This window comes from Thermobia domestica, chromosome 3, assembly GCF_964235325.1.
Source record: "Thermobia domestica chromosome 3, izTheDome1.hap1.1, whole genome shotgun sequence".
Lineage (NCBI taxonomy): Eukaryota > Metazoa > Arthropoda > Insecta > Zygentoma > Lepismatidae > Thermobia > Thermobia domestica.
The window spans coordinates 158,491,766-158,518,697 of record NC_137456.1 but is presented as its reverse complement, the minus strand read 5'-3'; the positions used below and the strand labels follow the sequence as shown (position 1 = coordinate 158,518,697).

Sequence of the window (26,932 nt, the reverse complement as noted above, 5' to 3'; positions counted from 1 at the left end):
GTGGTGGACAAACACCGTGTGCGTGGGTTTTCTCGGGGTTCTCCCGTTTCCTCCCACTTTCTTCATTCCTCCATTTCATTCATCACTCATCATCACCATCTCCTTTAGGCTAACCGGCATAACCGTGGGACGTAAAACTCAAAGATTTCATTTCATTTTTTCAACATCTCTTATGATGAGTGAACTTGAACAGCTTTCTGCAGTCCCTCCCTTTATGTTAAATGCAAGTATTTTACTACCGTTGCCGTTCGTAATGCGTAATAATGACAACCTTTCTTAAATATCTTCCTTGGCTTTGAACATGATGGACTCCATCTCCATCTCTTTCACTTCCATGGTTTGTAAAAAGATTTTAAATGTTTCGTGTATTTTAAAATAATTCTTGAAGAAAATTTTGTAATAGGTTTACCATTCTGCTTCCCCATAAATGGAGCATCTACTCTAAATTGAAGTGTTACTAAACCAAACACAAATTTCAATACGGTCCGTCGATAGCAGACAGACACAGCGGATCTAGTAGAAATACCTAGTTAAGTAAATAAACATCTGATTACTTTGGACTAAGTTATGATTTTTATGTTAGTCATTCATGTTATTTATTATTTCAGGCACGTTATGAGAAATTAGATGAGCATATGACACCGGAAATGTTCAGAACTCCTCTTCACGAATTAGCTCTTTCAATTAAACTTCTGAGGCTTGGAAGTATCGGTCAGTTCCTTAGCAAAGCTATTGAACCACCTCCAATTGACGCTGTGATTGAAGCAGAAGTATTACTCAGAGGTGAGTTTTTAAATTAATACTAATACGAAAATAAAAATTTATGATTAAATATTACATGGTATTAATGCAGTAATATAATAAATAAATGAAGCTTCTTAGTTATAAGTGAGACATTCTAATGTGTTTCAAATTTCACACAGGTCTTAAGAATTATAGTAGGGTCATTTCTTCCTAAATCCATATTTAAGAAAAAGTTCTTAGGATCTGTGTGAAATTCGAAATACATATTAGAATGTATCTCTCGTAACTAAGGAGTTCCACTTATTTATTATACTTCAGCACCAATAATATGTGTTTGTATACGTATTTACGGGAAAGAAGAGAGGGATGCTTCTAAATAGACCTGTAGATCAGATCAAAGGAATTTTCAATAGAAGTTTTTGTGTCCTTATTAACCACATAAATCATGCTATTACCAACATATTCGCTGAAATTTACATGGCTTGTTTTGGAATAAATTCTAATTTTCAGAAATAATTAAACGAAAAAAGAAGGGAATAAAATTATATAAAGATAAAAGTATTGAGCATGTTGCTCCTACTATGAGCTTTTAAATAATACATTCTGTAATTCATTTACGTATTCTTTTGTTTATAGTGTTGTATTTACCTCTTGCCACATGAAATAAAACGTGTAATCATGTCTAAAAATATAAAAAAAATGAAAATAATCTGAAGGAAATTTTGCGAATGCATGAATCATGCTCATCCAGTTATCTGACATCACAGAATCTGTTAAGTGGCATGTTCTCCTTATGAAGATCTGAGGATAAATGGGAACAAACTACTATTTTGTTGTCAATGATACACAAACATAAGTGCAAAATTTACATTAAACACTACATTACAACATAAAATTTACATTACACAAACCACGCTTCATGAAATCTACTAGCTAGTACACAAAATGAGACTAAAAGGCTAGAGAGGAAATAATAATCCACACTTATTACATGATTTAAGCACATGCAGGAGATGTAGTCATTAACACGCTTCGACAGTTTTTACTCCCAGAGACTATTCTACGGAGATTGGATAACCTTATTAGCTGCATTGGAACGAAAACAGAACGAGAGAGAATTCCCGCCTCGTACCTTGTAGGTAGACGCACTACATCACCGCGTACAGAAATAACTACACCATTCCTAAATTCTTGACTTAAAAGCGTTGGTCACAGGTTTAAAATCTTGTATAATGTCTTTATTCAATTAATTAATTTATTTTTAATTTAATTTTATTCTTTTCTGAAGACAGCAGTTTCTAGCGCAAATTTGAGTAAATTACATTTATTGATACACGTCGTTACGAAGAAAATCATTGGAGGGACTTTAAAAATGTTTATTGAAATTTTATTTATTATCGGCCTCTCCCTCTCTATCAATATAATGTAGTCACCAGCAAAAGTGAGTATATGCACCCTGCATGATTTTAAATTCGAATAAAATATGCAAATACCGTATAGATAATTACTTTTAAAAATTGGGTTTAAAGTAATAGACTTTCTGAAGTTATTGGCGAAACATGTAGGGAATGTATATCCATTTTAGCTGTTTGCTTCCGTTGGAATGAAACTATAATTTCTATGAAATGTATTATTTTAACATATTGAACATCGTATTTTCATACAGAAATGAAGTGCTTAGATGCCATGGATGAATTGACACCTTTGGGTCGTATTTTGGCTAGATTGCCCATAGAACCAAGACTAGGAAAGATGATGGTTATTGGATGCATTTTCATGTGTGGAGATGCATTAAGTACAATGGCTGCGAACAGCTCTACATTTCCAGAAGTATTTACTACAGGTATGTATGGGGTGATGTACGAAGGTGTTTTGTACGATTATAGCTAGTGAAGTTACATATGAAGGGTAATAATATTGTGTAGTTCCGTTAATACTATATATTTCAGTGTAAATTCTATAAAGTATCAACTGAGTTAATAATTCATTAATATACTATACAGTTTCTTACCAATTTAATGGAAATATGAATTACCAGATTAATATGAAACTGGACCACCTTTCATCCTCGTAATAGCTCTGGTGCAACGTTGGAGTCAGAGGTGAGTGGTAGCAAGTGGAATATTGAGAGAGGGGATGAAGGGGGAAATTGCGAAGGATCCGTGTCTCCAACACGAACCACATGTTCATTTACGTTCAGGTCCCAGGATTGGGAAGGCCTAAGGGAAGTGTTCAACTTCATTTCGTTGCTGGTCAAACCACGCCGCAACAGCTCCAGCTGTGCGAATAGGCTCACTGTCATTCTGGGATATGACGCCATCGCTTGGGAACTTCTGGATCATAAGATGCACATGATTCTCTAAAATGGTAACATATAATCATTGGCAGTGACACGACCGGTAAATGTCCGCACAGAACCCACTAAAACCCAGGATATTGGGTCCACAGAATCACTGAGACCCCACCATGTTTTACGGTTTTCATGGGCGGAGACTGCGGATCATTCTCTTGTACGGGCGTCTTCCACGACTAACAGGTGGTTTGAAATAAAGTGACGGTGATTCATCCGACTATATCACACGTTTCCAGTTATCAGCGGTCCATGTTACATGTTCACGGCACCATTGGCGTCGTGCTAAAGCGTTATGATCCCTTAGCGATTTTGCTCGTGCAATCCAACCCCGTATGTCCGTCTCATATAACTTATGGTGGACTGATTTTCGACACAGACTGTGGGAGTGCTGCTTGAATTCCTCTGTCTCTTGCACCGCAGTCGCATGACGGTTGTAAGTGACAATCCACTTGAATGCTCAGCGAGACCTGTTACTGAAAGATTTCACTGTTCCTGTTCGCTAATTTTGTTTTGCCGAGAGTTGCAGGCCATCATCCCTTGGGCATTGTCCTTCGCGATACACTTGCCACTTTTGTCACTCTCGTATTGGACAATCAATCAATCTCTCTCTATCTCTCTCTCTCTCTCTCTCTCCTTCCTTTCTTTCCTTATTTTTCATGATTGCGGTAAAGTTAAGGCGTAGATATGAAATGTCAGCGGTTAGGTTACCGGGAGATCCATAGTATATTCAGTTTGCATATCATCAGCATTAATACATTTGTGTGACATATATGCATGTTACCAGTTGTTCAGATTTTTTGAGTGTCCAGCATAATTATGTTCGCACACTGCACAATGTGTTTCTTCAGATACCGGATAGTCTCAGTATTGAGTAGACCGCCACCTTTGAGCGGAGCCCTAAAAGTTAGAAATACACTGATTTTAGATGTAGAGACCATGATGGTCATTCACGGACAATTGACCCGTAATGACAAACATCGCCTTGTAGAAATATTACGGGGAAATCTCCAGTTTAATTTAACATACCTGGGAATATGTCTGCTTTAATAAATGTGTTTATAACCCTCTGTGATAAAACTTACCAACAATGAAAAAGGGGCTGCCCAAATCTCCTACTTCGTTTTCGAAGAATTTGTCCAATGAGAGTTTGTCTCACTCCAATACCTTCAACCCCTCCAATAACGTAAAATAACGCCTCGCCACTGAACGAAACAGTTGATGCAGAAATAGATTCTCATTGATTTGGTCACATGTCCAGTCACAAAGTTATAGGCGACAATCAGTATCAATATTGAAGTGTTGGAACATTTGGTATCACATCCTGTGCAGAGTACGACACAAATTCGATTGGCTTACGTCTTGGTCCATCATCAGATGTAAGGTACTCTTCATAGGGCTCTTACACACAGCTTCTTACATACTGGTTGATGTTCCTTCATTTTTCCTTCGGTCTCCCATTAGGGGATTTGTCGTGCACGTCACCTGTCTTCTTAAGTCGCAGTTCCAATTTTGCCAGTGTGTTGTGCATAATCGGTGTCTTGTCTTAACGTCTGCTTTAAGTTTTTATGCTCCGCCTCTGTAACTGAGATTACCAACCAGGAAAATCATCTTCAATCTCCCTTCTTGCTCGGCATGTTCCATAACTCTGCTATACGAGTAACGTAAAACGATAAAAGGAAAAATTCCTGTGTATCCCCTTGTATATTAGCTCATTCTGCTATTATCAAAACGAAACTGAAATAATTCAAGTACTATTACCCAAATATTAAAGTAAAATTCTAGAAGATAATGTAAATCTATTACGCTTAATCAACAAATGAAACTAAACAGACGTTATTAAATTCTTGAATATGATGAGTTGGTTGATTGAAGTTTAACGTTCTTTATCAACAGGGAGACTTGGTCTACATCTTAACATGGGATCCGAAGTACATTAGCTCTCTTCGAAAATTGAACTCCTATCTCCCTCGAATCAAAGGCTCGAAGCCACGATGGTACATAGATGTATTACTTGTACAAAGTATTTTGTAGTGTGGGATATATATATATATATATATATATAAAAATATGTGTGTGTGAGTGAGAGAGAGAGAGAAAGATATTGTGATTTTAGCGTCCCTTTTAGCAGCGATGCTATATGAGACTTGGACTCACAGCTTAACATGGGGTGAGAACCACATGAGCTTTACCCGGAAAACGGAATATATATTTCAGATTAACCTTTCATTAGTACATCAATAAGGTAATTCTCTTACAATAATCCGGTCTAAATTGAACTATGGTTGTATCGCTTACTCTTCGGACATGGAGCTGGCTACTGGTGCTTTCCGCACGGTCCTGTTTGCTATCCTTTGTATTCAAGCAAATAAACCACCGTTAGCTTAGCATCGTGAGACAGCTCATTATTTAATCTGCACGAATTGTGTTCACTATTTACTGCTGAACTAAGCTTAATCTCAACCATGTACTGTCCTTTGCTATGTTTTGTGCTTAATTACACTGATTCGCAGAGTTAATTGTAAGCCTACAGAGTGTAACATACACACCTCATGTGAGATACCGTCAGCTACAGCTACAGGGTTGAGTCATCGTCGTCTCCTGTGTAGTGGAACTTGTCGGCATTCGTGGAAATGAGCGCACTGACACAGCAGCCAAAAATCTTTTTCCAATCTTTGTAGCTGCTTCCTTCAACAGATACACTTTCAACTGGCAAGCGGATTGCGAGCAGAAAGTATCCTTCACATTCATTTCGAATATGTGGTATACTCAGACCTCAGAGAAAATTTAGGACTACCTAATAATATTAGGTTTTGGTGAATAATTCTAATTTTAGTAACAGTCTTTGTCTTTTATTTCATTGTTTTGAGAGGCCTCTTATGAGAACCATGTGTCGGCCATTAACCTTTCCGTGACAGGCATAGCCTAGTTGCTGACGCTCAATAATACATTTCATCTCTTTTTCAGGGATGGATCAGCGCAGGTTAACATACCAACAGAAATCGTTTGCTGGAAATCGTTATTCAGATCATGTTGCAATGTTGAATGCCTTCCAAGCATGGGAGGAAGCCAGAATGGGAGGTGAAGATGCAGAAATCTCGTTCTGCGATGCAAAGATGTTGTCTATGCCAACGCTTCGAGTTACGTGGGAGGCTAAGGTAAGACAGAATGGTTACTTCGTAAATTTTCCATCTGGCAGTTTCACTCATTATAAATGGTTACCCATGTTTAATTGAAGGCATAAACGAACAGTAGGTTTAGGTGTAAGAATTATTACATTAAAGAGATTATTATTATTATTATTATTATTATTATTATTATTATTATTATTATTATTATTATTATTATTATTATTATTATTATTATTATATAGTTTAGCGTTTGTAGTTTAATGTAAACTGTTAGCGAATACAGTAGATATATATCACCACCAGTAGATACAGAATATATACCTCCAACTTAAAAGCTTAAGATGAAATCTCCTAGTCACATTTGTGGACATTTTCTTGTTGTAAAAGGCCGTGGTAGTTTTAACTCGGCAAAATTAATGTATAAAGAAAAGTATTGAAGTGTAGTGTATAAAGAATGGATTTATTTAATTAGAAGATAGATATTTTCAGTTGTAATTAAGGAGTGACGCGAACAGGGTTTGAAAAAAAAAAATCATTAAACCATCTTCGCCCAAGTAGGATTGTCTTTCAATTTATTTTTATTATTGGGTAGTTTTGAACCAATTGTAAAATTTGTTTTACATTTCAAAGTATAATTTGCAGAATATTTAAGAGATTACAACCATGTTCCTGATGCTAGAGGGTACTGAATATATAAATCCCTGTGATTGTGCCATTCTATACTACGGAAGGTATAACGTCATTGGCTTCCCGCGAAAAGTTGTAGTGACGTTCACGCGGAGTTGCCAGCTTGGTTACTCGTAGCTCGCTGAGTGCAGCAGACGGTTTCGACATTTCCCTTTTCCTTCCCATCTTACATGCGGTATTAAAATAAATAAACTACATTGCAGATTCGACTGCTTAGTTCGGCATAATTATGTTTAAAAGGGTACTCGATTTCCAATTATCAGTTCAAAGTAGAATAAAATAATAGTAATAATAATTATTATTATAATGTAATAACTTCATATACCGGCAAAGCCATGTAAAATTTTAATGAATGAATGTGCTTTCTCTTTTCTTAGTACTTTCTGACTTTACCAATGTTCCCATTGGTCTTTGTCTCTCGTGATGTTAATTTTATTTATTTTATTAACTTAACTGAGTTGTGCTCTGTAGGTGTAGAGTAAGGAAGACGATGGACATGATACATGTACACGATAGAATCATGCTGAAATATGAGGAAAACGTATTTCCTCGCGCTTAGTGCTGAGTCACCGGGAATTCACAAGGGATGTGTTGGGGTCGAATCTGGGATATTTTTCACAAGAAATGTGTGCCGTAAACTGAGCCTTCTCCGGTGCCAAAATAAAAAATAATAATTAGACCTACCTGTTATGACAGACTCTGGATACCGTCCAAATCACTACTGTCTTCGCTTCCGTCGTTCGTCACATCTTCCGGTTCCAACTCTGAATCTGACGAAAGGTGAATGACGAGTTCTTCTACAATGCGGTCTATCAATGCATCCTGTTGCCAGATTGTTCAATTTTTATCACATGTGCACACGCGCTTTCCCACCTCTCGGGTGTAATAGTTTTAACTGCTTCATGAAATAAATCTTGTACCCCTGATTTTGTGAACACAGTATTGTGTTTTGGCACGTACCCTTTAATCTGAGCCCATATAAGTTCAATTGGATTTAAGTCACAGTGATAGGGAGGGAGTCTTAGAATCTCGTGTCCGTACCCACTTTCAAGAGTGTCTATTTCATATTTTACAAATTTTTCTGTTTTTTTTTAATCATATTATACAGAACTGTCCGTAACATATTATTCTCGAATGGTATGTTGTGTCGCGCTAACCACTCTTGCGCTAGGCGAGGGGGATGCTATTTAGTATGCGCGAATGTACAGATGCCTTGTCCATGACTATCACTAAACTCGGTGGAATGTTCGGTAGTAATTGATATTCAAACCATTGTCTGAGCCTATCAGCATCCATTTCTTCATGATAGTCTTTCGTAAATTTCGAAAGGAAAATCGAGTCCATTGTCAACAAAACCGGTGGAAGCCCCAATATGGACAACAATAAATCGTTGACCTCTCCCTGTTGGTACTTTTAGGGGAGGTTTATCGTTGTCTGAAACCCACATTTTTCCCTTTGTGTGGTGTGTGTGTTAACCCACGTTTCATTGAGGTATACTATATGCTTTCCCTCCTCCCTTGCTTGTTTGATTTTACGAAGATATTGACATCTCTTGATTATGATGTCTTCCCCTTTCGATCAAACACTGTCTGCCGTTATCTGCTTTTTTGTACTGAAAACCCATGTCTTTGACAATTTTACGCATAGACCAAAGCGACCCACTAAAATTTATTTCAGCTTTTGCCCTCACATGGATTTTCGTCATGCTTGGAACATTTTTTTTCATTGTACATTCTCAAAATACCAGTGGGGAACAAACCTGTTGCACTTGATGTTCTGTCCATTACCGAGCTTACAGAAAGAAATGGTCTATAGCACCATCAAACTCAGATTGAAAAAAGTTATAAATTTTTATCACAATTTCTTGTGCAACGAAGAGGAGAGTTCTTCCACGCCATACTCCCCCCAAAACCAACAAAAATACGATGCACAACGTTCCTGTAACAAGGATAGTGATACCTTCCATTCCGAGAAACAAGAACTATTAATTCACTTACTACAAATGTAACAAACAAAAAGAGAACAAAAATTAAAACACACATACATACACGCACTACATCAATCACTCTTATGCGCACCATCGAAAATAAGCGGACACTGACACTTGAAACTTGGTTGACACTGTGCGTGAAAATAGAAACTGAATGACCTTGCGATGAGTAAGTTCGGTAAATCTGAAGGGTGGTGATTGGCTGTTCTTCTACCACACCCCCAGTGACGAACAGGTCCAAGCGCGGGAAGGCAACGACGTTATACCTTCTGGACTTTAGTACTTAAATAGTATTGTGACAAAAGGACGATATACTTTCACTTTCGCAAACTTTAAGACGACTTTATCTCTTACAGTAGTTTTCAGTTATTAGAGTGGAATTCTAAGCTAAGTAAAATGGACGTGACCAGTGCTACAAAAATATTTTAAAGTACTCATATTAGACAAAACAAAACAAACAAGCAAAATTACCGTTAATGTCAATGCCTTTTAACGTAGTATACACGAATCAAAAACTGTGTGTTACTTTCAACAATAAGTGAAGCATAAAGACAAACTCATTATTGCCTAGTGGCACATTACTGCACCACTAACAATAATATATATATATTTGTACATTATTATCACACTAGAAATTATTTTTTCAGCTATAGATATTTTAGCACTTATTCTGAAGATGGTTTGAGTAGGTTGTTCTGGATGTCTTCTGACTAGGAGTAAAATACAGCAGAAAATTGATTGCAATATCCTGAAACCTTCCGGGAGATCCGTCTTTAAAGAAAGGATCACACTAATTCTCTTCGGTGATGGTGGACACCATAATCAACTAGTTTAAAAGGGAGAAGTGATGAAAAATAATGCATCGAAAGCAAACAATTAACTTTAAATTACTTCCAGGCTTCGTAACTTTTTCCTTTCTTCATTCAACTTCTGCAACATCGGCATCAATTAAAAGAGTCTTAACTTTAAATTAGTGTTGAATAAGCCAGAAATGAGCTTGGGGTAGAAAGAGCTGTAAAGTTGGTGTGTGTCTTTTTATTTATTAAGTGATTCAATATATACTGATCGATAGTTCTTAACATTTTCGATCAATGTAACCCTACATGCACATATATGTAAGGGAAGCCTTATTATTTCAATATAAATGTCATACATGCAATTCAAAAACACCTATTTTAGCAGATGGTTATGATTTATATAGAATCATATCAGTACATGTTACCGAGTATATACTTTCGAGTATAACACAATCTTCTTCAGGATACAGTGCATTTTACTGAGTAGTATTCCATTACGCGCAGTGCTGGGAAAAATGGGTCTAAAATTATGAGTGAAACAAATAACTTTAGATATTTTATGTCATGCAATGTGTAGCATAGTGTACGACAGTATCTCAAGTTGCTCTTGACTTCAGAGTAATTGCAAGATGAGGATTAATTTTTGATCACATTAAAGTAGGTTGTAGGGTAAAGTAGTAAATTGCCTGACCAAGCATGAATTTATTGAGAATATTTTTTCCCGTGTTTCCATCCTGATAATTTTTTCATTCTACTCTATAGAATCAGTTAAAGGAACTTATGATTTCTGCGGGATTTCCAGAGGAGTGCATGGTTCCACAAGTTTTCAATTATTATGGTCCAGATCCAAAACTTGATATGGTGGTTGCATTGATGTGTATGGGTCTGTATCCAAACGTGTGCTTTCACAAGGAAAAAAGAAAGGTAACTGTACTGTTAGTTTTATATTAATTGCTTGTTTAGATATTAGTAGATAAAGTTTCGATTGTATCTCGTATTCTGTAGATGGAGTTACTGTCACAGCATTGTCTATTCTGCTTTAATAGTAGTAAATAAATAAATAAAAGGAGATTAAAATTAATTCCACGCACTTTTCTATTAAGAATTTTGTGAAATTAATAGGAGAGCATATGAATAAGGAAAAATAAAATATACCTGCTTATTTCAAAAATATTGTCAGATTTGACCGCCGTTTGACCTTTCTGGGTATGAATGAGTGCTACCATGTGGTTATCTTGGGTTACTGAGCTGTTCATTCTACGGTGAGACCAGTGCGAACGTGTAACGATGGAGTGGGGCGATTACGAAAATCTTGTTGCAGTCATATCTCTACACAAGGCATGCCACCACTACAGATCTGCACCATCCTGAAACCCCTACAAATCAGTGAACAGTTTTTCTACCGCACCATCGAGCGTTACAATGAAACGGAAAGTGTCAGTGACAGACACAGTTACAGTCAGGATACAACAAGCAGTTCAAGTCTTAGCTGCAAGAATTTGGGGAAATCCCATCAGGACTCAATCACTGATGTACCGAGAGATGACCATTTCGACCAGTCGTCACGAATGCTTAATCAGGCCTTGAGACTCAGAGCATACAAACAATGTACAAGTCACTCTTTCTGATTGATGCGTTACGCAGTAAATGGTCACAGGCCAGTTCTCATTTCCAACGAAAAAGTTTAGTCTTTTTGTAGTTGAGCAATAATTTAATGCTCGAAAGACCGTGCATACGCTCATTATTAGTGCAAGCTGCTGAACGTGTTGCCAAATTGCAAAGGTCCCAGCACCCACTATGTCATGGTGAAATAGAGTGGGAACTTCAACAGCACAACACGGCTCCATTTTTGTGAACAAGGGTTGAAGGTATCAGATACCGTGTACCAAACCGCAGTGTTGGAGCCTATGTTCCCGAACCAACAATGAACCTTCCAACAGAATTCTGTTCTCGCGCACAAGACACAGTAAACATAGAAATAGCTTACAAGCTAACGTCCCAGACAGCTCCACATCAGACTGACCCTAACAGCCCGAATCTAAACCTATTCGACTACAAACTGTGGTCAATACTTCAGTCAATGGCCTGCAAAATGAGAGAACTTAATGTGAACTCCCTAAAACACACCCTGTTCAAGGCACCCTGGCCACTTTCCCATCGACACGATTCGTAATTTCATTGAGTGGGCCACCAGACGTCCGGGCCTGCGTTCAAGCTCAAGGTGGAGATCTTGAAAATTGATTGGTGTTCTTCACACTTCGATGTATCTTCTTGCAAAAGAATATCAATACATCGTGAATACTGTCTGTATTTCATTTCCAAATCTCTGATATATTTATGAAATAACTAGGTAAATTCTGAAGGTGTTGGGTAAATAAGCAGAGGAGAAAGTTAGAAGTCAAGTTTTCTCTGTATAGTGGTTTCTTTTCCTATTCTGGAAAAATAGATTAAAAGTTTATTGTGATGTGAAAGTTTCTCTAATTTTTTATTATTATTATTATTATTATATTCTCAAGATTCTCAAGATCATCTTGTAGTCGAATGAAAACTGATCCAACTGGAATCTAACTTATCATCATGCATGCATATTATTCAGCTTATCATAATTTTCGTAGAAATTGGAATAAGGATTTTTTAGTTACCATTACTCACATTTGTGTACATGGGTTAAATAGTATGTTTACTATCGTTTCACACTTTGAGTAAGATTGCTGTAGTAATTTCGAATCGAATTTTGTATATTCTTCGTACTTCAGCTCCGTGATATTTTTAATAAAACAAAGCCAAAACAAATATTCAAGTGTAAGCAAGGTTATTTCGTTTAAGATATATCAATAATTTACCGGAAATTTTTTTCGAGGAGGTAGTTACAGCTGTAGGACACAAAAATGATATGATGCGATTTGGGTTATATTATAAATTGTAAACTAGATTTATTTATTTATTTTGTTGTTGTTGTTGTTGAAAGTTAAGGAAATAAATGTACTATAAATGTACTGCGTTTTGTGACAGCAGTGTGATTATTTATTTATTTATTTATTTATTTATTTATTTATTTTTTGGTAGGTATTGACATTGGAATCTAGGGCAGCCTTGATCCACAAAACATCCGTAAATTGCAGTAACTTCGAGCAGCATTTCCCGTATCCGTTTTTCGTATTTGGAGAAAAGGTAAATCCAAAGTGTATATATAAGACTAGTTAAAAAGCAGCATCCTGTTTTTATTTTCAGGGCAGCGCTAAGAGTTTCTACCACAATTTCCTTGCAAATATGAAACAAATACACTATAACATTAAAATAATAATAATAATTACAGTTAGTTTTGCGTAATCTGTTGAGGAAAATGAAGAGCCATAAAGAAGTTAGTGAAATCAGTACAAAACTAAGTGCGCCCTTCTACACTGCCTTCTTAAAAGCTAGTCTCAAGCTAACAATTTTAAGTGTGTGCGCCTGGGAATTATGCTTGAATTTAACATTAAGATGTACTACTTCTCTTGCTGATGTTCATAGTAGAAAAAAAGTGTAGAAAATTAATAGTTGGGAAATGAAATTAAATAATTCTAAGAATGGCCCGTATTTCTTCATTGTAGTCTAGTGCCCAATACATTTCAACATATCTAATATTGATATTTTAAAAATTAACAAATGATAAGGAATTCGTTCGAGCTTACATCCAATAATTCAGTAATTAAGAAACAAACAAAACAAAACAAAAAAAAAAAAAAAAAAGATTACGAATGCAGAAGGTTGCCCTACTTTCACTGGTCCTCTTGAACGACGCATTTAACTGCTGTTATGTGTTGATATATTGCTGGCTACTGGGGTATCAGTTAAGTACGATCCGCGGAACGATAAAGGTAAAAATGACAAGCTTTCTGGGAGGGATTCGTTCGTGGACTTTTCCGTCTCCCATTATAGTCACTCAGCAATAGTGAAACGGAGCAAAGCTAGTGAAAGTCTCATCGTCCGACGATATCCCCAGCAGGCTCCTGCGGTCCGTGGTCAACCGGAAGTTGAGAACACGGTCTCTGCCCCGTTCGAACCCTCAATACAGTGCGCGCATTAGGAGAGCATCATGACGCATTCACACACACACACTATGTGATCAAAAGTATCCGGGCACCCCCAAAAACATACGTTTTTCATATTAGGTCCATTGTGCTGCCACCTACTACCAGATATTCATTATCAGAGACCTCAGTAGTCATTAGACAAAAGCAAAATGGGGCGCTCCGCGGAACTCACGAACTTCGAACGTGGTCAGTTGATTGGATGTCACTTGTGTCAGAAGTCTGTACGCGAGATTTCCACACTCTTAAAAACATCCCTAGGTCCACTGTGTCTGATGTGATAGTGAAGTGGAAACGTGAAGGGATACGTACAGTACAAAAGCGTACAGGCCGACCTCGTCTGTTGACTGACAGAGACCGCCGACAGTGGAAGAGGGTCGTAAAGTGTAATAGGCAGACATCTATCCAGACCATCACACAGGAATTCCAAACTGTATCAGAATAAACTCCAAATACTATGACAGTTAGGCGTGAGGTAAGAAAACTTGGATTTCATGGTCGAGCGACTGCTCATAAGCCACACATCACGCAGGTAAATGCCAAACGACGCCTCGCTTGGTGTAAGAAGCGCAAACATTGGGCGATTGAACAGTGAAAAAATGTTGTGTGGAGTGACGAGTCACGGTACACAATGTGGCGATCTGATGGCAGGGTGTGGGTATGGCGAATGCTCGGTGAACGTCATCTGTCAGCGTGTGTAGTGCCAACAGTAAAATTCGGAGGTGGTGGTATGGTCGTGTTTTTCTTGGAGGGAGTTTGCACCCCTTGTTGTTTTAGGTGGCACTCTCACAGCGCAGGGCTACATTGATGTTTCAAGCACCTTTTTGCGTCCCACTGTTGAAGAGCAATTCGGTGATGGCGATTGCATCTTTCAACACGATCGAGCATCTGTTCATACTGCACGGCCTGTGGCGGAGTGGTTACACGACCATAACATCCCTGTAATGGACTGGCTTGCAAAGAGCCCTGACTTAAATCCTATAGAACACTTTTGGGATGTTTTGGAACGCCGACTTCGTGTCAAGCCTCACTGACCTACATCGATACCTCTCCTCAGTTCAGCATTTCCTTAAGAATGGGCTGCCATTCCCCAAGAAACCTTCCAGCACCTGATTAAAAGTATGCCTGCGAGAGTGGACGCTATCATCAAGACTAAGGGTGGGCCAACACCATATTGAATTCCAACAGTACCGATGGAGGGCGCCACGAACTTGTAAGTCATTTTCGGTGTCCGGATACTTTTGATCACATAGTGTATATCCGTACAAGTATGGTAACGAGACTATAAATGTATAGATCCACATGGGCAAAATCTCTAGCGATACCGTTCGATCATCCCAGACGTTCTACGCAAGGAAGGCAGAGGAGACTGAAATTCGAGTGTCCCCATTTCCGTGTATCGCTAGACGACTTATCAGTGGACTGCTGTGGGTTTGAACTTCTCAAACAGGCACTCGCTCGATGATGCCCATGTATTTTGTAGAGTTTTCGGAAAGTTACCATAACGGTATGGCGAGACATTTCCCTTCCCACAGTGGAAACACCGGTACCGAACTGTCGTTCGGGCCCGTGGTCGTCACATCAACACAATCAGTGATAGAGAAAGGCGATTTACTGGTCAGGGAAACGGTTCAAAATCGACTAATTGTATCGTGGGCAACTTCTGTAATGAATAGAGGAACGAAAGTTCTTATAATACGTGTACTGTATTACTGTAAGCACCCAAAATAGTCTAAATAAGACTGCACAGTGTGTAGGGGTGGAAAAGTAGTATAGTTTACTGTTCGCTGTGGAATTTTGCAGCGATTTAACTTCTCTCAATTCTTTTATTTTTTTCATATTCTTTTGTGTTGTTTTTCAGTACTTAATAATGTATCAGTTGGACGACATTAATTACATACTACGTGAGAGTTTTTCCAATGAAAGAAAAAGAGTTTCCTGTTATCTTAGAACGTATTTCTTGTATTTCAAAGATTCTTGGAAATTTAAATGTTATACTGTATACAAGCATATATATGGGTAGTGCATAAATTCATTCAGACTTGTTTCCTCCAATAGATCCGTACTCGAGCCGTGTCATGCAAACAGATGACCATGGTTACCCCCATTCATTTATTGCTGTTTGGATCTCGTAAAGTAGAATACGTTGAGGGTATGGTTCGCTTAGATAATTGGTAAGTGATCATTTTTTTGTATGGTGTACTTAAAATGAGAATGTGTGCGCGTTCATTAAGACTAACTGAAATGACAGTTTGAAGTAGTTGCAGTGGATGAGGCAAATAGCTTCATTGGTTCCGATGTGAACAGTAGTGCTCAATACAATGCTTCGCATTTATTTTAATGTATATGTTTTTACTCCATTTGCTTTGATCCATTTTTATTCTTTAAAATTTCGGAAGTTTAATAAAAATTACTATTTTCATTTCTAAGTATAATAGTGATAGATCAGTACAAACAGTCATTGTAAATTCTGTGTTGTATTTGGTCTAGGAATTAATTCGTGCGGGTGGACAAGAGATGGCGCAACGAACGGAGCGTCCCACAGTTCCGTGTATCCACACATGTGTTGCAAACCCCTGTCATCGCGTATCGTTCGTAGTATAGGGCAGTGGATTAAAGCGTCAACAACACCAGTTTGTAGTTAAGTGAACATGGCGCAATTTGTGCCTGATAAAGTGTTTTTGCGGGGTGTCCTGCTGCATTACTTTAACATGCAGAAAAGTGTGACTGAAAGTCATCGTATTTTGGTGGAAGTGTATGGTGACCATGCTCTAGCTGAGCGAACGTGTCAGAAGTGGTTTGCACGGTTTAGAAGTGGTGATTTCGGCTTGGCAGACCAAGAGCGAGCTGGACAGCCAAAAAAATTTCAAGACGAAGAATTGACAGCATTTCTCGAGCAGGATTCGTGTCAAACGCAGGAACAACTTGCAGCAGCATTAGGCGTTGATCAAACAACAGTCTCCAAACGCTTGAAAGCCATGGGAATGATTCAAAAGATGTCACATTGGGTTCCACATGAATAGAAAGACAGAGACGTTGAGAGACGAAAAACCATTTGCGAATTGCTTCAACGACAGAGCAGAAAGGGGTTTCTGCATCGAATTATTACGGGTGATGAGAAGTGGATCCATTACGAGAACCCTAAACGAAAAAAGGCCTGGGTGAAACCAGGTGAACCAGGTCCATCACAACCAAAACGAGATATTCACTGTGCAAAGGTTATGCTGTGCATATGGTGGGATATGAAAGGTGTGGTGTACTATGAACTGCTGCAACCGGGTGAAACTATGAATGGAGAACGTTATCGACGACAATTAATGCGTTTGAAGCAAGCTCTGGCCAGAACACGACCAGAATGGGAGAACAGACATGATAAGCTTATTGTTCAACATGATAACGCTCGCCCACATGTCGCAAAACCGGTCAAAACCTATTTAGAAAATGTCGGATGGGAAGTTTTACCCCACCCGCCGTATTCACCAGACGTTGCTCCTTCGGACTACTACTTGTTCGATTGCATGAACAATGATTTGATTGGACAGCGGTTTACTTCTTCAGAAGATATCGAAACATGGGTCTCTGACTGGATCGCTTCCAAGGATGAGGACTTCTTTCGCCACGGAATCCGTACATTGCCTGACAGATGGGCGAAAGTAGTGGCTAGCGATGGACAATATTTTTTTTAAGGTATTTATGTATTTTGTGTTTGTACTACAGCTTCAATGTGTGCGTACCAACCGCACGAATTAATTCCTAGACCAAATACATTTCTTTGGAACCGACCGAAAACAAATGATGATGATGGTAGAAGTCATCCTTTGCCTGTCCATACTACGATGATAATGGAAGAAAATCTTCTGTAATAATGATCATTATAATTATTCGCATTCGTCAAACAAATCAGTAACTGTTTTTGGAGTAAGCCTGGGGAAAAATTGCATCATAAGGAGTGTTTTAACCCTTTAATGCGCCATTTTTTCCGATCAAACTGATTTTTTTTTAATTTGGAGTGTTTTTTGTGTAGGAAACAAGGTATTTTTTTAAACGATTAATGCAAATACGTGGTCTATGGTATATTTTATGGTGTTTGCATATAGGGTCTATGCAAAATTGCACATAGACATCTGCAAAGTCCACTAAAAGCAGATAGAACCAATAAAACGCGACGAATGTCAGCGTACTTGTACTTTTGCACTCATTACACTTCTGTCTAACAGAAAAAATCAACAGATCAAAATGTGTCCTAAACGAGCAAAGAAAGCTCAAAGATGACAAGATTACAACTCCGCGTGCAGCAAGTAATACAGAGACCAACGCAGGCTTACTATGACATCTAGCGGGAAATTTAGAACTTCATTAGTGAAAGGACATCTTAGCTGATACGCAAAGCTGCTTTTCTGTGTCCGAACTAGAAACTGCATGGTGCAATACAATTTCAAAATAAACTTTGCATATATGCAAAGCTGCGCGCTAAAGGGTTAATGCATCCATACATAACAAATGCTTCAAAGAACCTGAAATCACATTTGGACCTTGGTTGTTTTTCGTTAGTCCTGAATGTTGATTTATTGTTATAATTGTTAAAAAAATATAGTTGTGGTCTATTGAGTAAGTAATGCTAAGCAGTCGTGTTTTGCAAGTGTGTCTCTAGTTAGATGCCATCTTCATTTTCGTAACTGAAGCCCGAGGCAACACAAGAACATGTTTGGAAATTTAAGTAATTATCAGATCATATAATTTAGGTAACGTAGTCTATGCGTTGTATTAGTAAATTTGCAATACAGACCATGCTTACGTACGGGGGATGTTCCGAATGTTCGTGGACTAGCAACAACGTGCCGATTCTGTGTAAACAAGTCTATGCTTTTACATGGGAAGATAACCTTTGGCGTATTTCGTTAATATAAGTAAAGCCAATGGTGAATGAGAAGGATTAAGTAAAGTTATTCATAAGTGGCCAGAAAACGTTTGAGATGATCAAACAAGCACATAATGAAAAACCAATAGGCAGATCAACCGTATTCCAGTAATGGAAGCATTTTAAGAAAGGCAAATGCAGTTTGCGGAATAAGTTGGTAAGTGAGCGTCCATCAACATCAATGAACAATGAAAACATTATGAAATCAGATAGATTATTGAAAGAAGGTGAATGTGTATCGATTCGTGAATTGGCAGATAAACTGATGTTGGTGTAGCAAGATATCACGAAATTGTTGAGGAACAGTTGAAAATGTCTATTTGTGCACGATGGATGCCATGTTCGCTGAGTGAAGAACAAAAGCCCTGTCGCGTTCAAGCGATACAGAAAATTGGTGGGCAGTCTGTTGACCAGTGATCGCCGAACTGTCAATCGCGAGCTACTAGTAGCTCGCTGGAACATTTTCGGTAGATCGCGTTAACGCTTCGATTGGCTAACTTCGATTCCTCCACTTGATAGGCAATAAACATATGTAAGTTTTTTTTTTTAAGGTAGTAGTTCTTTTGGTTGGTACTGCTATAGATCTTCCGTACAGCCCAGACTTCGCATCATGTGATTTCTGGGGTTTTCCAACCTTTAAAAAGGACTTACGCAGAAGAAAGTTTATCACGGACCAGAGAGTGAAAGCTGCCACGTCGACTAACTTACACAGATGCTCAGAAGATAGTGTGCAACATGTGTTTGGAAAGCTAGTGCATCGCTGAAACTGCATGTAGAGTATGAAAGACGGTATTTCGAAAAGGAAACCTTCCAACTGATTCGGACTTTGATAGTGATCTCATTTCACGAATCGGAACAGCCTTTATAACTAAGTGCAGTAATTGTTCAATAATATTGTTTAAATGTGTGTTTTTATCAATAAACTGACTATTAATTAACTACTGATTATCAATCTGTAGGATCAATTTGGAAATGAAACCAGAAGTAGCAGCCGCAATTGTTGCTCTGCGTCCCATTTTAGAAGCATTTGTTGTTCGAGCGTCAAAAGATCCAGAAACCGTGGCGGAGCCATCAAATTTGGATGAGAAAATAATTAACATTATAAAACAACTGTGCAAGCTCAATGCAGGTCGACATGGAATGGATCAAGTAGGAATGGGCGGGTAAGTATAGCAATGTCGTCTTTATGTGGACGTTACTTATTAAGTGGTACTAAGGGGAGGGGTATATAAATCAAACTCGCAATTTTAAGGTGAAAAAGATGTCGCGCGAGCCGTCATATGGATGTCTTATTTATTTATGAAATACCATAACCAGGGTGGATTGATTTAAATCAGGATTTAAATCACTTGAATTTTTAAATAAAAATCTCTGATTTAAATCGAATTCCGAAATAATTTAAAGTGAAAATAAGTAAAGTCCCGTTTCTGTTCTGTTATTTCGATTATGGAAGATGATAATCATAATACAATGAGACTCAAATGTACAGTATGTACAGCATAGTATGAAAACAAGTGTCATGCAGAGGATGATTAGGGAAAGTTCCGTTTTGAACGGGTAACAGGGCAATCTTGTTTTCTTCTCTTCGTAAGATAGGGTTTATATTGTAAATCGTTGACTATTCCAACGGGGAAATCACCATCGACACTTAAGACGAAGATTCTTTTGTGCGCGTGTCTATATATTTGTTCCCAGATAATAGGACGTATTTAGAAGTGTCCTATCCCCTCTCCGAAAATTTTTAAGATTGTATATCTTTAGGCAAAATTTATGTATTTCGTACCGCAGGCTAGTTACAATTTCCTTAAAATATGCCCCTGCCAAATATCAGTAACTTTTGTGAAAAAAAGTGTCACTTTGATAAGCGTTGCTGTAGGTACATCACTTATTTTTAGGTGATAGATAAAATCTTCATTATTCGATTTAAAAAGTACCAATAAAGCTTTTTACTTCGTTTTTTTCGAAACTGAAGGCATTGTAGAGCATGTTACATATGCTTTCACGCCTCTCTGCGTCGAGACATAGGATGAGATGACGTCATAAATTTAAAAAAAGATATTTTTTGTTGTGCCTATTTTTATTATTTTTTGGCGGTCCTACATTTTGCATTCAGAAGACTGAAATTCTGCACACTCGTTCAGTGCACCCTTAGTATTTTTCAGATGATTTCAGATCTCTGCGTGAAAACAGGGGGATCCAGAGGGGCAAAAATGTTTTAAAAAAAGGTATTTTTTAACAACAAATAGCTTTCTTCGCGATTTTCCAGCCTAAAATGGAGACATATGAATGCTACCATCTGAAAGGCTGTTCTATTCTGAAGAGAATGATGTACGAACCATGATCTTAGGATAAATAGGGATGTCTCAGGAAACTGTTACCTGAGATCCTGTTTTATACGGGAATCTGGGGTATTAGGGGATGATATTTTTCGCGGGCTTACTATTGCATCTAGAAGTTTGACATTTTGGACACCCATTCACTGCACCCCTTAGTATTTCTCAGATTTGTTTAAGAATTTTGCCTTTAAACAGAGGCGGTTCAGAGGAGTAAAAAGTAAAAAAGGGAATATTTCTTAACAGAAAATCCCTTTCTTCGTGATTTTCCAGCCCCAGATAGCCTACACGATGGAGACATGTGAACGGTGCCGTTTGAAACTCTGTTTTATTCTGAAGAAAATAATGTACAAATCATGATTCTAGGATAAATAGGGATGTCTGAGCAGGGGCGGACTGGCCCACCCTGCTACCCTGCAGATGCAGGGTGGGCCCCCTAAACAAGTAGGCCTTTCCACCAATTTTAAAAAAGATGTGCCCAATTAAACCTTCCAGCATCAAAAATATGGCAGGGTAACTCCCTCAAACTTGTGTTTTGCATAAAAAAAGACGTAAAGTTAGACTTTCATGAACAGACCTTATTTTTCTTCACGTTTATAGACTTGAAAAGGTTTCGTCTATGAGACAATCAGGCCGTAAAACATTGCGGGGTTTGTGGTACAGCAGCTGTTAAAAACGAGCACGTTAACTACTACTTTTTTAAATATAAGAAACACAGTAGATTTCAGGCTGTTATTGGATTTAGATACCATTGCCTACTCCGGTCCTTTTACAAGCCGGCGAGTGGCGATGTTTTAAAGAAACAATAGTTTCATAGATATTGTTATTGTGGAAAGTGGAGGTGGAGCCGGAACGCTTTTGAACTGCATTGTCCTCAGACCAAGCTTCGAAGAAAGAAATCGGATCAGGCTTTTTTTTTTTTTTTTTTTTTTTTTTTTTTTTTTTTTTTTTTCAGTGCGGTAAAGCGAAAAGAAATTAGTCGCCACTATCAACGATTGTTTTATACAAAACTCAAACAATTATCATGAAGTTGCTGCCCTCGGCTCGTGTTTTATTTGTATATTACATCGAAGAGCAAATACGATAGCAGCAATTCAATTATTGGAACACCAGTTACCTGACGTTTGTTGTCGAAGACAGATGTGGTTGTGTCAGTATGGATGGTAGGAGTGATTGTAAGATTACTGTAAAGAAAAAATATAAAAGTGGTGCTAAAAAGCGAGAACACAAACGAAGATGTGATTTACAAAAAGCTGACCCAGAACAACGTAGGCTATTTGAATCTGTGAAGCCCCAAGAAACAAATGAGCGTGCATTCATTCGAGTACTGCAGGACAGTTGCCAGGTATTTTTTGTTTTTCTGTCTAAGGTGTTTATAAATTATAATTTATACACCACGTCTTTGGATGATTTCAGTCAACTGTAGCTTATATTTTATGGCTATTTTTACTTGAAATTACACAACTTTAACAGGCGAACACGAAATTAACTAAACTGTTTGCTGCCTCGTAGTGCTTTCAAACGGGTCAGATCAGGCTTTCATGGGTCAGGGGTCGAGTCAAGCCAGCTTGAGACACGGTTCGGGTCATGTCATCTACGCTGGGGTCAGGGCTGCTCTAGCCACGGGTCGGCTCGGGTCAACTTTCTTATGCGCCGTTTCGGCTAAATCCTTCTCGGAAAAAGAGGAAAATGAAGAAGAGGAAGATAATGAAACTGAGAGTGAGGAGGAAGATGAATGGAAATGCAAACCTGCAAGACAGCGTAAAGTGTGTCTACTTTGTGCACTGCACCTGCTTCACGAATTTAATCTTTATGGTTCATTATATCCATCGTTGTATAAAGCGTATAAGTATGTTCTAACTCTATCGTGTACCCAAGTATCATGTGAAACAATTTTCTCGTTTATGAAAGTGATCAAAAATCGGTTGCATTCATCGCTTGGACAAGATTTGTTGGAAGACTTTATTCTTTTATACATAGAAAGATCATATACGTTTGATTACGACAAAGTGATTGACGATCTTGTATCTAGCTCCAAAGAATTAGGTAGATATTTGAAATTGTGAGTGTAACTGGGGCATAATGAAGATACTAATATTAGAATACATTTCTGGCATTCATATTAGTATTATATTATATTAGGTTACAGTATGCAATTCAGTAGAACATTTCAACCAATTCGATATTAGAACTGATTTATGAGGAAAGAAACTTACATTATTTCTGTCAGTGCTTTAATTATTTAGTGTTTCAAAGTTGATTTGAGATTAGTTTTTACTTATTGCACATGTACAGTATATATTTTGGGCTTTCTAAAACATGACAGTCATTTGTTTAAATAAATGGTTTAAATTCAATACATAAGAAAAACAATAGCACTATATAAGTAACTGAAAGCACCAATTCCGGTATTGTGTGTGTTTACAATAAAAAATGATAATGCCAACTACACACTGTATGAGTTAGTATTAAAATGTTCCTACTTCAGATTTTTTGTAATTAATGTTTTGCTTTTGTATGAATATATGGGATACTATTTATGGGTTCGAAGATGGACTTTTATATGTAATACACATGAAGAATGCCAAGTACATTTTTTACATTTTTATACAGTGGGCCCTCATTTCAGCTTAGCAGGGTGGGCCCTATGGTTGCCAGTCCGCCCCTGTGTCTGAGGAAATTTTTATATTACATCCGGGTCATCTTGGAGTATTGTGGGGATGTTTTTAGCTCATTGTTAAATATTTTTCCCGCCCTAACTATTCAAGATAGAAGCTTGAAATTTTGTACACAGATTTAGTACACCCTTAGTATTTCCCAGTTGAATTTGAGATCTGTGCGTTAACACAGGGGAGTTCAGAGGTGATCAAAATTTGGAAAAAAAAAAAAAAAAAAAAAAAAAATCAGATAAAATCCCGACTTCTCTCAAAATTTTCCGCTTCAGGGACATAATAAGGGAAATGTGAATGTTGCCGTTTTAAAGGCTGTTCTATTCTGAAGAGAATGAGGTATGAACCATGATCCTAAGATAAATAGGGATGATGCTTGACTAAAAGACTATAATTTACAAAAAAAAAAAAAAAAAAATTAAGAAACATTGTTTGGGATTGATATAGGTTAACGATTGGGTATTAATTCAAAATTTAACCCCAATACTTTAACTTAAATGGCATAATTGGCATTTGATACTGATTCGTAATGCTTTTTTTCAGTTCGCGACTTGTATTATACGAGGAGAAAGATTTGATTTAAATCAAAAAAATCGATTTAAATCAAAAAAATCATCAAAAATGATTTTTTTTTTTAAATCATGATTTTTTTTCACCCTGACCATAACTAAAACAAAAGTTAACATAATTTATAATCATGGCAAAAAAAAATGTATCAATGATTGTCAACCCATCGGTAACATGACTTGAGTGAATGAAGAGCCACAGCGGCATAAGACATAACCGCAACATATGAAAGGCGACCGTCATGACTATAAATGTTAGCATTCTCTCCTTTCCTGTTGAAGATTCAGTTCAGATTCTCGGTGGCAACTTAAGTGGTTCAGATCCGTTGAAGTGCAGAGTCATATCTTCTGTTGACTTCGATGCTGAAAAGAGACTTCCTAACATCAAACAACATATGTAAGGAGCACTTCATGAAATATATGAACTAATTATGGAAACTGCAGTATTGCATATATGCAACCTTATTTTTAAAAGGTAGAGCAATTTGCAAATTTAGAAAAACGTTTGTTTCTACAAAATAATTAGTATAATACTTATCTTGATAAATTGGTTTTACTTTGCATCGCTATGTTAACACCGATTTTAATGCAGGACAGGACTATTAATTGCGTAGGCCCCGAACCATGCTAGAACTTAAATCTTGAAGGTGCTTTAGATCCCTGTTCAAATGAATCTTGAACGTGCCGTAGGTCCCTGTTTAATTGCAATAGTGCAAAGAAAATTTAGTGTGAAGAACATATTTTTTAAGTATTAACATGTATACAACGTAAGCGAAAAGTGAGTTAAGCAGCGATTAGAGATGTCAAAATTTTCGATACGCACCCAAACTACAATGGATATTAATTCATAAGCGTTTAGAAGTTTTTCCCTCTCAAATAATGCTGTAGTTTAACGTGCCAAACGAGTCCATTCGCTCTGTAGGGACCTTAGAAGTTAAGAAATGTCTGGTACACACATAAAAACATTTTATAGGTTAAATTGTGTATTTCAAGCTAATTTAGCAGCATAGAGCTGTTGTTGTTGTTACGTATTTTTACTTACTGTTCTCTACTCATTGATAGTTCGTCCTTCATGATTTCGTGATGGAATATTTTTCTCCTGTCGTAATTCTCGAGAAGTTCAGGTTCGGTATTATTGTTCTGCGGACAGTAAATTTAGTAAAAATTTGACACCTTGTCGGCTTTTAACTATGTAATTATGTAGTTAGTTTTTTCGTCTAAAAATTTGACATTTGGTCAGTATATTGAAACTGAATCTGGTGTATTCATAGAAAAATTGACTTCTGTGAAAAATTAAAAAATAGGTGAATTTCTGTCATCGGAATTTGTATTATTTGTCGAGGTTTGTATTGTCACCAAATTGTTTATTATTTTTCATTGTTTTCGAACGGTTATTAAGAAAATATATTCCAATGTTCGTGATATAGTTTTTTATTTTATTTATTTTTTATTATATACAGATTCAACACAAGGAGGCCACCTCGTGGTCATGCAACTGGAGGATTTGATGGACCTCCTTCAAAAATGATGAGAGGAGGAGGAGGCGGTCGAGTGTTTGGTGGAAGTAAGTAGAATTCCTTTCTTGATTTTCTATTAAAATTAGTGAAAACATGGTGAATTTATAGAATTGAATAAGACTAGTGAATAGTGTATGAATTTCACATAAGATGTCAGTAAGGTGTTTTTTTAAGAAGTTTAAGTTCATATTAATTGGCTACTGATTTTAATCCATGAATATTTGTGCCTTGTACTTAAATTTGAAGAGTGAATCACTAGCTTAATGTATATTATAACGAAAGGTATTTCGAAAAGGGTCAATCTGAACAGTATGCAATTGAAAGTATTAAGTTTCATGAGCAAACATTAACGATTCAGCCATTTTTATATTCCCTAATACTTAGCAAAATTAATATGGTCGCTCGACAAATATCAGACACAATGCTCAACTTTCCTTTACATGTTCTGTAACATATGTGTCGTCGTAGATTCACGAGGAATGATTAATCTTTTATCTGCACGGGAATTTGATTACAAGAATCTTCACGTGCCCACTTTAGAAACATAAATCTAGTCAAATTGGGCTATTTCGGAAGCCATTGAATGAGAATGAGATCTTCCAATCAAATTCTGTGAGACTTAATTATCCAGAAATCTCTTACGTGTCTGATTTATTACTTTAGTAGGAGATATCTTGTTGGAATGTGTATTTTTGGGAATATACCATACCATTGAAATGTCTACATGTACTTTTTTCCTGTAACTGGTTTGCCCTGTAAGAAGTGCCAGATTGTACATGTTAACGGACCCACACAGTTTAACTTATTACCCGCCAAAGTCTCACTTTTGGACTCCAAAGGAATCACTATAGTTTGAAACAAAAAATAAAATTTGTTTCCCTTTGCTTTGTGTCACTCTACGTACATAGCATTATAAGTGATAAAAGCGTAATTGTTTTTATTTTAGTCTGGTTATAGAAAATACTATACTTTTGTCTATACTACACTATATTTTCTTCCCTTCATACGTATGTTCTTGTCATGTTTACGTTGCTTATATGTTGATACAGTGTCGGTGATTGGTTAACTTCACTGGGTTAACAATACTAGAAACAGCCTTTCCCAGTGATCCTTTGGTACCGGAGTCAGAGTCTATCCTGATGGGAAAACATTGAACTCAT

General features: G+C 37.2%; 1 protein-coding gene across 3 annotated transcripts in view; it reads left to right on the top strand.

Annotated features, from left to right (window-relative positions):
• Positions 1–26,932, top strand: part of mle (dosage compensation regulator mle) — a 127,123-nt gene that overhangs the window by 80,933 nt on the left and 19,258 nt on the right. For all 3 annotated transcript variants that reach the window (XM_081751938.1, XM_081751937.1, XM_081751939.1), the window contains 8 exons: positions 609–783; positions 2,411–2,587; positions 6,062–6,252; positions 10,462–10,623; positions 12,766–12,870; positions 15,828–15,943; positions 19,647–19,850; positions 25,716–25,819. In XM_081751938.1, coding sequence (XP_081608064.1) covers positions 609–783; positions 2,411–2,587; positions 6,062–6,252; positions 10,462–10,623; positions 12,766–12,870; positions 15,828–15,943; positions 19,647–19,850; positions 25,716–25,819 — 1,234 coding nt within the window. The remainder of the gene's footprint in view (positions 1–608; positions 784–2,410; positions 2,588–6,061; positions 6,253–10,461; positions 10,624–12,765; positions 12,871–15,827; positions 15,944–19,646; positions 19,851–25,715; positions 25,820–26,932) is intronic.